Source organism: Hyla sarda, chromosome 2 (assembly GCF_029499605.1).
Source record: "Hyla sarda isolate aHylSar1 chromosome 2, aHylSar1.hap1, whole genome shotgun sequence".
In the NCBI taxonomy this organism is placed as follows: Eukaryota; Metazoa; Chordata; class Amphibia; order Anura; family Hylidae; genus Hyla; species Hyla sarda.
The window spans coordinates 249127081-249142342 of record NC_079190.1 but is presented as its reverse complement, the minus strand read 5'-3'; the positions used below and the strand labels follow the sequence as shown (position 1 = coordinate 249142342).

Sequence of the window (15262 nt, the reverse complement as noted above, 5' to 3'; positions counted from 1 at the left end):
TAAAAGAAAGCCAGACCTGCCATTAAATGGGCACTCTCATCAAAACTTATGTTTGCTATTGCACTCCTTATGGTAAATAAAAAAAAATCTTTCTAATTTACTTTGTTTTTACTTTCAATAGTTTTTATTGAATTTTACCATAATAAAAAAACATAAACATGTGTATACTTTGTTTTAAAAAAATGAAGTTTTCTATGTTTTGTGTCTATAAAAGCTGCAACTAGGTGTCTCCCTAATTGTCCAGAGCACATTTCCCCCCATCTCTTGCACAGACTTTGGACTCCTGTTGGCCTGCCAGAAGTTCACAAACAGGAAATGTCGGGGGTGTGCAGCCTTATCCAATCACAGCTCATCTCACACTGAACTGCTCTGGTCTGTGTGTAGCAGAGTGAGGGAGGAAGTTCTCCCCTGTATGGCTTCAGATGATGTCACACCTGCTAGGGAACACTCCTTCCCAGTCTGCAAATCTGTGACTGAGCAATAAATACAGAGCAATATCAATGTAGAAAACAGAAAAAATAATAAAAATAAAGGCAGGGGGTGGTTTATCATGATGGGGGCAGTGAACTGGGAGCATTATAAAATTTTACAAGATCATGAGAGGTGTCCTCTGGCGGGTTAAGAAGTGCTCCTTTCTTTTGGTTATTCATTTTTACACAAAAAAAGGATTTACAGCAGAAAGTGATAACTTTCACATAAAATATAAGAACTAACCGTAAAGATCAAAAGTCTTATATATCCCGAGAAGCAGACACATAAACCTTAATAGTAAACAGATCTAACTTAGCCAATGGAATGTATGGATAAAATATAAGAAGTTACTTAATAGTTTATTTCATAAACAATAAATGTAATACTCTTACTGGAGTGCATCTCGCTTAGGAGAAAAAAAGAAAAGTTTGCAGCCAGACATTTATTATTCCAAAGCTATTCCACCACTGCCAACAAATATTCGCTTATAAGATTTGGTTTACCATCTCTTCATATGTTAAATAATAACTTGGCAAAGGTTGGTTTCGTGTTTTTTACTGGTTCACTTAACACATAGCCAGCAGAAGAGTTTATTTACACACTGCAATTATTGAATGGTGGAATACAATTACAACAAATATGCAACAATTTATAAACCAGTCACTAATTCTCCATCTTTTATCTCATGAGATCTACTGCTGTGGAGCAGACCTGCCAAGTGTTACGAAAAAAGAAAACAATACTGAAGCCCGGAGTTAGGCAGTAAAACCTAGATCAGGATCATTTAAGGATCCATGGAAGATAGTAATAACTCAAAAAGGTAGCAGCCAACATTAATTTAGCCAATGCAGTTGCCATCTGGCTCCTGGCACCTTTCCAAACAGCTATATTAACCCATGATATCAACAATCAGAATGCACAACCATGCAGAGCACATTAACCATCAGAACATTGAACAAATGATTGACAAAGCGACTCACATAATTCACAATGGTGCCTTTAATATTGCCTTTAAAAGCTTAGTGTACGTGTTGCAAGGTGCAAAAAAGAAATTTGTATAAGCTACAATCTGTACGTAGAAAACATCATTTGCGAAAAAAACTAAACAAAAAAAAAAAACCTTGTGCACATGCTAGTAAGATATTCACAAGCAGTGTCACCAGATTACAAATTTTCCTTCCCGAACAATTTGGTCACTACACATTTACAGTATTCTACGATGTAATAAATAAAGAATTAGCTGGGCTCAAAGCAAACATCTGAGAACTCAGCCAAAACATACAAGACCAGTGATGTCACCATCACAATTCTGCAGCACCAAACCAGGAAAGCTTGAAGTATTGAAAAATACAACTCCCATGGGATATCTGTTAATGTACTTGTAATGAAGAAAAGGTTGCAACAAAAATGGAAAAAGCATTTATGTATGCCATGTATCTTTTGATCCTACATTGCTAAACTACACATAAGATTAAATAGGAATAAGGTGGGAATATGCATCACACATTTTTAAGGGCTATTTCCCATCTGGGTCATTTATTGCATATCTGACCACAAACAAGCCAGAGGGGGAGTCATGTTTTTACGAGTGGGAACAGCCCTTTAATGATCTATTCACACGTACAGTATTCTGTGCAGATTTAATGCGCAGGATTCTCTGCTGCAGATTTCAATGTAAACTGAACACAGCTTGAAATCCTGCGCATCAAATCTGCGCAGAATACTGTACGTGTGAATAGACCCTAAAGGTGTATTCACACATGCAGTATCCTGCACATATTTGATGCTGCAGATTTAAAGCTGTGTTCAAGTATTTAGTTTACAAAGAAATGTGCAGCTTCCAATCCTGTGCCTCAAATATGCACAGAATATGTGCAGGATATTGTATGTGCAAATACAGTCTAAGGGCTCGTTCACACGGGTGAGTTTCATTGTGAGTTAGCAATGTGTTTTTTGGCTTTATAACTTCATATCCTCACTATCCCTGGGGGGCATAAATGTCACACGGGGATGGTAAGGATAAAGATTTTACCAAATGTAATGCATCATCAAGCCTTATATATGGTAAAATCTGCTGCTTGGTTCCCTTTGAAGCTGTGTTCAGTCAATTCGTTTACATTGAAATCTGCAGCTTCAAATTTTGTGCATCAAATATGCTCAGGAAACTGTATATGTGAACAGAACCTTAAAGAGGTTATCCAAGATTAGAAAAACATGGCTACTTTCCTCCAAAGTCAGCGCCACACCTGTCCTCAGGTTCTGTGTGGTATTGCTAATCAGATCCATTCTTTTCAATTAAACTTAGCTGCAATACCACACACAAACTAAGTATAAGAGTGGCAATGATTATATATATAAAAATATAATCATTTTTGGATAATCCCTTTAATAAATAGTTGTTATAACTTGTTATTATTCTGAGATGTGTTTTCTGAATCCTTAGCTCTGCTAGTTAATCCTCTGTACCATATTCTTTACTGTAGACACTGTAAAGAAAAAAGGCCTAGAGTATATGATGGGGCCCACCACTTGGATCCCCACAGATCAGTAGGGGTCCTATGAGCCCCATTCCTCTTTACTGCATGAACATTGTGGGAAGTCTGAATGGAGCGGCAGTCAAGTGTGTGCTCTTCGATCCCTTTAATGTCCACAGGCTAATGGTAACAACCGAGCTCTATACTCTAAAGGTGTTTTTAGATAGCCCTATAAAAACTTAATGGTGCAAAACAGAACATGCATGACCACCACTCCATTAAAGGGAAACTGACAGTGGGTTTACCTGCATTAAACTCAACACGTGTTTATAGAATAGGAGAACCGGATTACAATGATGTACTGTATCATTTACATTGTTCCAGAGATACATGCTGTTTTAGCCAACATGCTAATCTGGAAATGGCCGACTTTGCGCAATAGAGACGGGACCAGGCATCCCTGCTTCCGTCCCCACTGCACGGATAATCCCACTCATCCTTATGCATATTCATGCAATCCCTTTGGCAATGTAAACACAAGGTGGGCAGGCATATCGGTGCAGAGGGGATAGAAGCAGAGAAACTGGTTATGTTGTGTCCTGCCTCCATTGTGCAAAGCCGTCCATTTCCAGATTAGCAATGCCAACAAATACAGCATGTATCTCCTGAAAAGGACTGCGGATCTGGGTGAGTGATAAATCATTGTAACATGGATTGGATTTAGTGTGGGTGAACCCACTTTCATTTTAAGAAAAAAAGGGGACTCAGGACCCTCATTTATTTTACTCAGAAATGGTCTCAAGCAGTGGGGCACCTAACCATGATACATTTTAGGTAATCAACATTTTTAGGGGATTACCATTGTTATGGATAATATATGTAAAATGAAGATCATTCTTCTAAAATGGAGGTTACATCCTGTATTACACCGTGTGACCATCCCCTTTTGGCCCAGAGAGAATATGATGCAATGCTTACGTAAAGTAGTCTGCTAACTAATTAGAATGCTTATACAATGTGCTATGCCCTACTGAAGGATATATCTTGTGTGTACGCTATACAATAAAGAGAACTGCTTTGACCCAAAGAGAGAGTCAGCGTGCACGTATTTATCTAATTTGGAGCAGGACATTAAACTAGAGAGGTCACTTGGAACGCATCCAAAACACCATTTAAAGACCTACAGAAATGACAAATTTTTTTTAACCCCTAACAAACTAAGCACTACTGTCTGATTGTGGGGGGTCCGACCGCTGGCACCCCCATAAGATCTCCCGTACGGGGCCCCAGAACTGCAGCAGCCCTGCACAGCTGATGTTTGTGTCATCGACCTCACTAAGGTGGACAGACACGCCCCATCCATTCAGCTCTATGGGAGAGGCAGGGATGAAAGAAAGCTGCATCTCTGCTTCTACCATGGAGATACATGGAGGGGACGTGTATGAGTAGAGCCGGGGCCCCATACAGAAAATCGCGGGGGGTCATAGCGGTCAGCCCCCCTGCGATCAGACACTTATGATCTATCCTGGAGATAGGGGATAAGTGTTCTATGGCTGCAGTGCCCTATTAAAAACAGGTATGATTCTAAGCTACAGGAGGACATTTATATATGCAAATCCTATTAAAATGGTCAAAAAATTTATGGATTTCCATGTAGATAGGACAACTATCTACATGGCAATCCATAAATTTTTTGACCATTTTCATCAGAAGTAACCAAAAACATGACTGTTTCTCTGTATCCACAGTGAACAATTATCAATACGATTGCTAAAAAAAAGTACACAGTATTATTAATGATTACATGTAAGATAGCCTCCATTTAGTGAGAATTATTGTCACTGCTTTAGTTTGGCTATAAATTTACACCAAATAAGCATGTGAAAATTATCCATGTCAATAAAATTATATCATAGAAAGTGGAATAGAAGCAGTCACCAGAGGAATCTTCTCTACTCTGCAATCTATTATCAACATTCATTTAGAAGAGGATCCACAAGAAACATTGGCTCTTATTAAAGAAAAACTGTCATCAGTGTCACCGCACTAATCTGCTGCTACAGGCAGGTAGTGCGGGTGATACTGATGACAACCATACTTATATCACAAAGCTCACAAAGCTCACAAAGCTTCGCCAGCAAACAGATGAAGATATCGGGAGCACAGATCGCGGACATGTAAGTATGGTTGTCATCAGGGTCACCCACACTACCTACCTGTAGCAGCAGGTTAGTGTGGCGACACTGATGACAGTTTTCCTTTAACTGTTCCATCCTTTCGTAAAATTCCTTTGCCTTATTTAATTGATAGGAGCTCCATAAAAGAGGAACTTATAAGCTAACAAGTAATATAAGTTTTTTTTTATACAGGTATCATATCTTGTATTTTTGCATAGCTTATATAGAAAATCCGTTGTGATATGCTATGTTACCTACATGCATTTATATCATACCAGATATTACGGTAACTCTCAGACAACCCCTTGAAAGGCTTGGAGCACTTTATGAAAAGTACTTAAATTTATTCTTGCTTTGTGCATTTTATGGTGCGACAAACATTTTCTCCACAGGTCTTTATTAAAACATTTGCTTAGTTCCTCTTCTGCAGTTTGCTGTGTACACTCTATTTTCTCTCAACACAACCTTTAAAATTCTGTACCTGCTCTCCTGCCTATCTACATTGAATAAAAATAAGGTGGCAGTAAAAGCATAAAGAAAGTATCATGTTATGTAACAGTAAGTTGTAATGATAACTTTATCAAATAAAAGAAATGTTTCATCTGTTATGTAACAGCAAGTTGTAATGATAACTTTATCAAATAAACACACAAAATGCAACAGATCAGTGGTCAAGTCTGTCAACGGTTCTTTATAAGCAAGTGTTGGCAGGCTTGCATGTTGTACATTGTTGGGATGTCCAGCATGCATCCAAAGCAATCTGTGTGTATAATAACTTGTTTCCAATACAGTACAGTGATCCCTCAACTTACAATGGCCTCAACATACAATAGTTTCAACAATGGTCTTTTCTGGACCATTGTAAGTTGAAACCAGACTCAACATACAATGTTATGGGCAGTCCAGATCTGTGATACCTGTCAATGAACTGACCAACCAGAATGGGCATTCACTGGTAAAACTCCTGTATTACTGAAGTGTATGCACGGACTGGTGTCTGGTAGCGCCTCCCTACAGTACAGGGCGGTACTACATGTTTTGTACTACTCTTTGGGCCAGGGTTAGCTGCTCTTTTGGATACCAGGTGAGGGCGGCTCCATGTTACTTTTTTTTTTTTTTTTTAGGACAGTGCGTGTACTGTACAGGACCCCAAAGAAGCTCCTGTCCTCTACATAGACCAGTGCTTCCCAAGCAGGGTGCCCCCAGCTGTTGCAAAACTACAACTCCCAGCATGCCTGGACAGCCTTTGGCTGTCCGGGCATGCTGGGAGTTGTAGTTTTGCAAAAGCTGGAGGCTCCCTGCTTGGAAAGCACTGACATAGACAGTGATTACAGCTCCCAGCAGATCTTTCTTACTTTTATATGTAAGGACTTGCTATATCTTTATCAGTTATCTACTTATTTTTCTTTAATCCTCACTTTTTCCTATTTTTGGATGACATTTTGGTGCCTTTAGAACCAATTAGCAGGTTTCCATAGAGTCATGGTCACAACATACAATGGTTTCAACATACAATATTAATTGGTTCCAGGACGACCATTGTAACTTGAGGGACCACTGTACTATGAATGTAATATATAATGTATAAAATCTCATTTAATTTGATTTCTGAATTAACAGACAAGCACAATAAGTATTTCAATTTTATTTCATGTAAATATATATATATATATATATATATATATATATATATATATATATATATATATATGTGTGTAGGTGAAGCAGAGCTGTGTGTATATAGACAGCTGTGTTGTCTGTGTATATAATACGGTATATATGCAGCAGTGCTGTGTGTGTATAATATGCATACTGCAAAGTTGTGTATGTGTGGTTAGGATGTAGACAGAAATATAGATTAATTTAAAAAAAAAAAAAAACACTTCTGCACTGCATCTTTCTGTTTTTTCATATACAGAAGGTAGACTTCCAGGAGAAGCTTAGCTGCATTCAGATTATAGGAGTTCAATGTAAAATACATATGCAGTATAGACTTAAAGGGGTACTCCCCTGGAAAACATTTTTTTTAAATCAACTGGCTCCAGAAAGTTAAACAGATTTGTAAATTACTTCTATTTAAAAAATATTAATCCTTCCAGTACTTATCAGCTGCTATATGCTCCACAGGAAGTTCCTTTCTTTTGAATATCCTTTCTGTCTGACCACAGTGCTTTCTGCTGCCACCTCTGTGAATTTTAGGAACTGTCTGGAGCAGGATAGATTTGCTATGGGGATTTGCTCCTACTCTGGTCAGTTCCTAAAATGGACAGAGGTGTCAGTAGAGAGCACTGTGGTCAGACAGAAAGCAAATTCAAAAAGAAAAGAACTTCCTCTGTAGTATACAGCAGTTGATAAATAGTGGAGCAATTAAGATTTTCAAATAGAAATAACTTACAAATCTGTTAAAGTTCCTAGCACCAGTTTATTTAAAAAAAAAATCTGTACCCCTTTAAGGGGAAAAAACAGTATTTAAAGGGGTACTCCAATGGAAAACAAAGGTTTTTCAAACCAATTTGTAACTTACTTCTATATAAAAATCTTAATCCTTCCAGCACTTATTAGCTGCTGTATGCTCCAGAGAAGTCGTGTAGTTCTTTCCAGTCTGACCACAGTGCTCTCTGCTGACACTTCTGTGTCAGGAATTGTCTTGAGTGGAAGCAAATCCTCAGAACAAACCTCTCTTTCTCTTAACAGTTCCTGACAGGGACAGAGGTGGCAAGCAGAGAACACTATAGTCAGACTGGAAAAAAAATACACAACTTCCTCTGGAGCATACAGCAACTCATAAGTACTGGAAGGATTAAGATTTTAAATAGAAGTAATTTACAACTCTGTATAACTTTCTGGCACTGGTTGATTTGAAAAAAAGTAGTTTTCCACTGGAGTACCCCTTTAACAGTGTAAATTCTATTTAAAGGACATGAAAACAAATTACCTGTCAGCACTAACTAGAACAATTTCAAACTTTTGCCCCAACTCCTTAATTTTCCGGTAAGACTCCACTAGAACTCTGGTCAGGCTGCGACATGGAGGACACTGAAATATGAACATACAAAAATGTACATAAGAAAAAAATTTATGTTCCCTAAAGGATTAAAGGCCTACTAAACTTTTCTATCACATTGCTGATTAGCAAAAGGCAATTTCTAACCTTCAGATCCAATTTCAATTGTTCCTGCACATAATTTGGCATGTAAGGAAACAAGTGTCAAAGGGAATATGCGGTATAGTACACAAAACAATGAACTGTGGTGTGTGTGTGTGTGTATATATATATATATATATATATATATATATATATATATATATATATATATATATATATATATATATATATACACACACACACACATACACACACACCTGGGCTAATCTGCATCTAAAACCACAACGAAAGACATGTCAGAAAAACAACGCTTGCCTTGGATTTCTGCCACATATATTGCGGTTTAGTTTTGTAAAGGGAAAAAAAGTGCCATATGAACTAACTCTTACATATTATAATTGAGTAATTAAGATAAATGATAATTTGGTGTTGTTTTTAGTGTTTACACAAGGTGTTTAAAGGGAAAGTATAATGTTGTTGTGGTGGCAGGATACACATTTAAAACTCCCAGTAACTCTGTAACCTGCCGCCAAAGACAGCAATCTGGGAATTACCAGAAGTCTATGGAACGTCAGGCAATTCCGTAGAATGCTTGCTTTAGCAGCAGGCTAGGGAGTTGCAAGGAGTTTTAAACATGTTTCTTGCCACCACAACAACATTATACTTGCACTTAAGTGTTGCAGCATTACAATTTTACCAAATTCATCACTGGTATATAACTTATGTGTATACTATCTTTTATGTAAGAGTGTCTGCAGTTCATTTGTTCACAACAGACTGACAGATTCCCTTTAATTCCTTAATACAGGTCATGTGCATTTACTTACCCAATGTGCAGAGAAATATACACCCACAAAGGAGCCTTCCAGAGTACTACTATCTTGGGACTGGCTATTGTTCCTGAGCAAAGGACCTGCAATAACTTCACTGAAGGGCTTTGGACCCCAAGGGAACTCTAGACCTGAGGAAAATAATAAAATATTTAGTAACAGGATCCTGTTATAAAATTAAGCAAAATACGTTTGCAAAGTCCTGCACTAGAATAGTTTGTCTCATATAACTCAAGTTACAATTTAAAGGAAAACAGTCATCTGTTCATCCATACTAAACCCAATAGACTGGGTTTTAGAGTGGGTGAACAGGAGACCGATGTGGGGTTAATGGGTTAAATACATACCTGCACTCCGGAGATCAGTATCTCTGAAGATCGGCATCCATCTTCAGTGAAAAGCGTGCTGGAGGCGGGCCCGCTGGCTCAATTTGAATATACATTGTCGTGGGTCCCGTGAGCGCTCACATGACCCGCAAATGAATATTCATATTGAGCCGGCGGGCCCACCTCCCGCAAGCAATTCACTGAAGATGGATGCCGATCTTAGGAGGTACAGATCTCTGGGGTGCAGGTAGGCATTTAACCCATTAACCCCTCACCAGTCTCCTGTTCACCCACTCTATAACCCAGTGTATTGGGTTTAGTGTGGGTGAACAGATGACCGCTTTCCTTTAAGGGTATATAGACATGACACATACATCACAGTGTGAAATCCTCATTGATGAACCCCTTTTCTGCAAGCCACAATGGAGAGACTCTTTATTGTTCATTTGCTTCCTAAATGCAAAACTAGGAAACTTTCTAAATAAACAAATCCTACCATTTTGTTGCTATAGAGTTGTTGAAATTCTTGTACATAACTGGCAAAATCAACAGCACACAGCCCCCGGCTATGTTGGCTCTTTCTATTCTTAAACTGAATGGGAGGGCCTCCACCAATTCTGAAATTAAAGGGGTTGTCCAGTGGAATGTGTTAATGTGTAAAGCCTGCCTAAAAAAAAAACAACAAAAAAAATAACTTTTATTCACTTTCCTCTGCTACCTCATAGCTCTAGGATAAAAAAAAAAAACCCGTCTCCGGCCAGTCTGTTTTACCAGAGCCAGCCGATGCTGTAGACTGCAGAGGTGTTTCACCTTAGCCAGTAATTGAAAGGGGCACTCTCAGTTCCCCTGGCTGTAGACGCTACATTCTGCAGCTCGGGGGAAAGCTGTATCACCGGTTGCAGATGGGGGCGCCCAGATACCGGAGCTATGAAGCAGTGTAAGGGTGCGTTCACACTGAGTAATTCAAAAGGAATTTACTCGAGTAATTCCTCTTGAACTCTCCGCTTAGAAATAATTAACATCTGCTTTGCCATAGACTTCAATGTATTTTACTCTGCACTGTTCACACTGCGTAAATTCCGCTCACTTAATTCCGCCGCGAAATTCCGTTCTGCTAGAAGAAGGAAGATGTTCATTCTTCTTGCGGAATAGGTGAGCAGAATTCCATCAAGTCAATGGTAAACATTTTTCCACTTGAAATAGTTTTTGTGTGGAAATTCCACACAAAAACAATTTAAATAAAAAGGGAAATTCCAATTGGGGGTTGCAGGTTGCAGTCCAGCAAAAAAAACAGGAGACAGGTTTTGTATGGGTGTAGTGATAAAGGAGATGACTTTAAGGGGTAAATCACACACTTCTCAGCATCTGTATGTCAGAATAGGAGAGAAGATCCTCAAAGGGGAACTCCGGTGGAAAACTATTTTTTTTTTTAATTAACTGGTGCCAAAAAGTTAAAGGTACCCTTTAAGATTTTTTTTAATAGAAGTTATTTACTAATCTGTTTAACTTTTTGGCACCAGTTGATTAGAAAAAAAATGTCTGAAAATGTAGAAAAAAAAGGGCTGAAAGATTTTAAAGATACATTAATACAGGCGAATGTTTAAAATTTCCCTCACTGAAGTCAACTAAATCTGCCATGGTTCAAAACCACAGCGGGAAACTCTGTAAACATCTGTCCAGGTAACGTGTAACCAAAAGCAGTGCAGAGGAAATTAAACTGCATTACAGAAAAGATAGTGAAGGCAGTTGCATTGTGGAAACATTATTATTCATGTCAAAGGTGTCTGTAGCCTTTGGGAATTGTTTTCAAAGAGAAAAATGCTTTTAAACAAAACCTTTTGTTGAGTGACCAGATCAGCATTTATTTCTATTATCTTTAAGCCAAGCCTTTCGTATCTTTGGCTTTATTATAAACATTACAAACAACATACCAAAATATACTGTAACTTCTTTGGCTGTGTTCATCCACTGCAGAAGTGACCAGATGTTTGCTGCAAAGTGTTACATAACTTTTTTTATATGCAATTTTACTGTACCTTGTTGCAAATTCTGGATAGAAGATCATGCAATGAATTAACATGGCTACAGGGTTAAAGGGTAGCTCCCACCATCTTTTTTTTTCTGTCCCTGCCTATTGCCCATCTATCCCTAACCCCCTCCCTGCTTTTTATTTTTTTTAATTTTTTTTTTACTATATTAAAAATACCTTTCGGTCTGCCTGGTAGTGTGCTCACTACCAGGCAGACTTCCCCAGCAGGCACCACGTCACTGATGCCTGCTGGGAGGGACTTCCGCCCTTACTTCATCTATACAGGGTGCCTCCAGCTGTTTCTACTACAACTCCCAGCCAATAGATGTCAGGGCTTGCTGGGAGTTGCAGTGGTAAAACAGCTGGGAGTTGAAAACAATAAATGCTGCCACGCTACCCCGTAAGCCCAGGAGGGAGCCTAGGAGGGAGACCCCTAGTGGTCGGTTTTCAAACATAAATTAGAACATGTAAATAAAAAATAAAAAAATAATTAAAATATATTAGAGATATGTTGTAGTACATATGTACTACAACATATCAAAAAATAATGTTGATGACAGTGCCCATTTAAGCTAAGATAGGTCAGTTATTTACTTAGTGATTAAGAACTAAACTGGCCATACATTTAAAGGAGTACTCCAGAATCTGACAACTTATCCCCAATCCTAAGGATAGCGGATAAGTATCAGATTGCGGGGGGTCCGACCGCTGGGACCCTATGCAATCTCCCATATGGGGCCCCGGAAGTCTGCAGAAAGGGGGAGTGTCGACCCCTGAACAAAGTGGCGGCTGCCACGCCCCCTCAATGCAGCGCTATGGCAGAGCCGGAGTTTTCCAAATGCAGGGCTCTGGCTCTCCCATAGTGTTGTATTGAGGGGGCGTGTCAGCCACTGATTCGTGGTCGACATGTGCCGTTTGTACACTCTGTTGGAGCTTTGTATGGAAGATCGCGGGGGTCCCAGCGATCAGACCCCCCCCCCCCCCCCCCCCCGTGAACTGACACGTAACCCCTATCCTTAGGATAGGGGGTAAGTTTTCAGATCCTGGAGTACTCCTTTAAGATTTATCTCAAGTGTTTGGCCAGCTCAAAGCAAGAAAATTTACTGCGGTAGCAGATAATTTTAAGCCAAGTGGTCACATAACAGCCCAAACATTTATTTTCATGAAAGGAAAAGTTTAGATCTGATGTGCAAATATACAGATTAATAGAAGTAAAAGTTATACTAACCTTCTGGATCATCTCTTATTAATAAGAGGCCATTTCTACATACAACTTTCCCTGAAGATGATTCAATAAAGATAAGTGAGGGGATGTTGGAAATTCTGTACTTATTCCAAAGTTTTAACTGTTGAGAAACAAAAACATAAAAGACACCGTTGAAGATTTAATAATCAGAATTTAAATACAACATTTTAGTTCTGAAAAAAAAAAAAGGATACGCTTTGTCAATATAAACTAACTCAACTGAGTCCAGGAGGATGTACCAATCCAGAAGAGATCTATTCATACTTTCCATACTTAGCTGATGGCTGCTAAACTCCATCATAGCAAAAACATTGACCTAGCGTAACACAATTTTCATTTCACTAGACATCACTGTAGTCAAATGTAATGAGAAAATGCCTACAGCAAACATAACAAGGCAAGGCAAAAAAAAAAAAAAGATTTTGGAACATAGCAAAAAAGATTGGATGTAGAGATGAGCGAACTTACAGTAAATTCGATTCGTCACGAACTTCTCGGCTCGGCAGTTGATGTCTTATCCTGCATAAATGAGTTCAGCTTTCAGGTGCTCCGGTGGGCTGGAAAAGGTGGATACAGTCCTAGGAGACTCTTTCCTAGGACTGTATCCACCTTTTCCAGCCCACCAGAGCACCTGAAAGCTGAACTCATTTATGCAGGATAAGTAATCAACTGCCGAGCCGAGAAGTTCGTGACGAATCGAATTTACTGTAAGTTCGCTCATCTCTAATTGGATGTCTTTCTTAAAAATATAATATTACAAGTTCTATGCACTAATTTGCTAAAGAACGGGTGTTGATTCAGGGATTAAGTTATGCCAAGTAGGGAGTCAAGAAGAATAGAAACAACAAGCAAAACTACCGTATATGTTGACACAATTTTGAACTGGAGATAGCCTCAAATGTAAATATGATACATTTATTAAAAATTACAAAGATTTTTAACATCCGTGTTAGGAATTTGATGCATATATTTAAGGCATTTTCCATACACCTTTCTAGATTTTGCAGCATAATTCTGTCAAATGAATATGGCCTGTACCACTGGGGTGACACAGTTATAATGAAATAAACTAATTTATATAGCAATTACGGTATATGCAATCTAAAAAGGTTTTACTTGCAAAAGGAGTATTGCCACACAAAACTGTTTGGTAGCATACACCATTTAGACTATTCTCTACAATCCTTTACCATGTGAAAATACTGACTTCACTGCAATATTGAATAATCGTAATTAAGATTTATTTGTGATCAGGAGTTATAGTTAAGTGGTAAAACTGCAGTATCATAAAGAAAAGGAGTCTTCCATCCAGTAAAAAGGTCAAAAAAACTAGCTTGCGAAAGTAAACCACTAACTTGTCTGAGATCCTATTTCAATTACAACTGGTCGGAAGGTGTAGATCCTAGTGTTAGGCTATTTTTAAACTGCATCTTGTATATCTTTTTACTGAACAGAGCCAGACATGTTTTTTTCTTATCTGTTTCTATTTTCTGACTGTAAATTAAATTTTTCCTAAATTATTATAAGGGCAGCCATCTTGCCTTAGCGGCTTTTATCAGCATTTAGAGATACACTTTACAGCAACTACATGGATATAGGCACAAGAGACTAATGCTGACTAATTGACTAATAAAGGGGAGTGTTCTTGGCATGCTCTGTAACCTGTGCAAAGGTTACTGAGGAGGGAAGTGGGGAGGTGAGCTGTGACCATAACATATTGCTGGATTATGTATTATCCATACATTTAGATATTACATTTCTTTGTTAACTTGCTTCTGATAATAAGGAGAATACTGAAAGTAATCTGTACAGAACTGGAAGCGTTACTTATTTGGTTTAATGGACCAAAGGTCATCAAGAGTCGGATAGGCGTGGCCACGGGTTTGCAATGCCCCGGGGCTGCCATGCCTATCTCCTCTACGTAAAGGATGGAACCACTGTGTCATTGACACACAGATGGATCCCTAGTATCACACAGGTGCTCTGGGCAGGTAGACATCAGGAGCGAGCACTTGCTCAGTGAATATACTGCGGCATATCATAACCATGGAAGGCACATGCGCTGAGGACCCGTGTGACAATCACAAAGCGATTCCAGTGCTTATGTAGAGGAGATGGACGTGGAGGCCCCAGGGCATTGTGAACCCCTGGCCACGCCTATCTGACTGTTGGTGACTGTCTATATAAACATTTTTGGCATTATCAAACCGGCTATAAAGGAGGAAAAGGTAATGCTGCATTACAATCCTAAACCACTTTAGCATACTGGTGTTAGTTTCTAAGGCTCCAAAGTCTTTAAAGACTTTGATTGGGAAGATTGTGGCCAATGGCCATGTAATTTTTATGAGGTGGTGTTGTACTGCTCCCTGGTACCCACTGCTTGTGATCACCTAAGTATGTATCTTTGTACCCGCATGTTTACCTATGTTACCTTATGATAGGAAGCTTGCTAGCTGGAAGCACTTTGTTTATAGCTCTGTAGCATGAATTTTGCACATTTGGTTGGATAATAATACTAGTGTTTATGTCCATGAAGTGTTATACCAGGGTACAGTGCAATACTCTTTTCTTTCCCCTCTTTCTCTTTTTGTGGAAATCTCTTT

The 15262-nt window shown here is 38.8% G+C and overlaps 1 protein-coding gene across 2 annotated transcripts in view; it reads right to left on the bottom strand.

Moving 5' to 3' along the window:
• Nucleotides 1-15262, bottom strand: part of NXN (nucleoredoxin) — a 150652-nt gene that overhangs the window by 58136 nt on the left and 77254 nt on the right. For both annotated transcript variants that reach the window (XR_008888719.1, XM_056556909.1), the window contains exons 2-4: nt 12642-12759; nt 9056-9189; nt 8058-8158 (exon numbers count right to left, since the gene is read on the bottom strand). Coding sequence is in view for 1 of the 2 variants with exons in the window: in XM_056556909.1 (XP_056412884.1) it covers nt 8058-8158; nt 9056-9189; nt 12642-12759 (353 nt within the window). In the remaining variant the exon portion in view is untranslated. The remainder of the gene's footprint in view (nt 1-8057; nt 8159-9055; nt 9190-12641; nt 12760-15262) is intronic.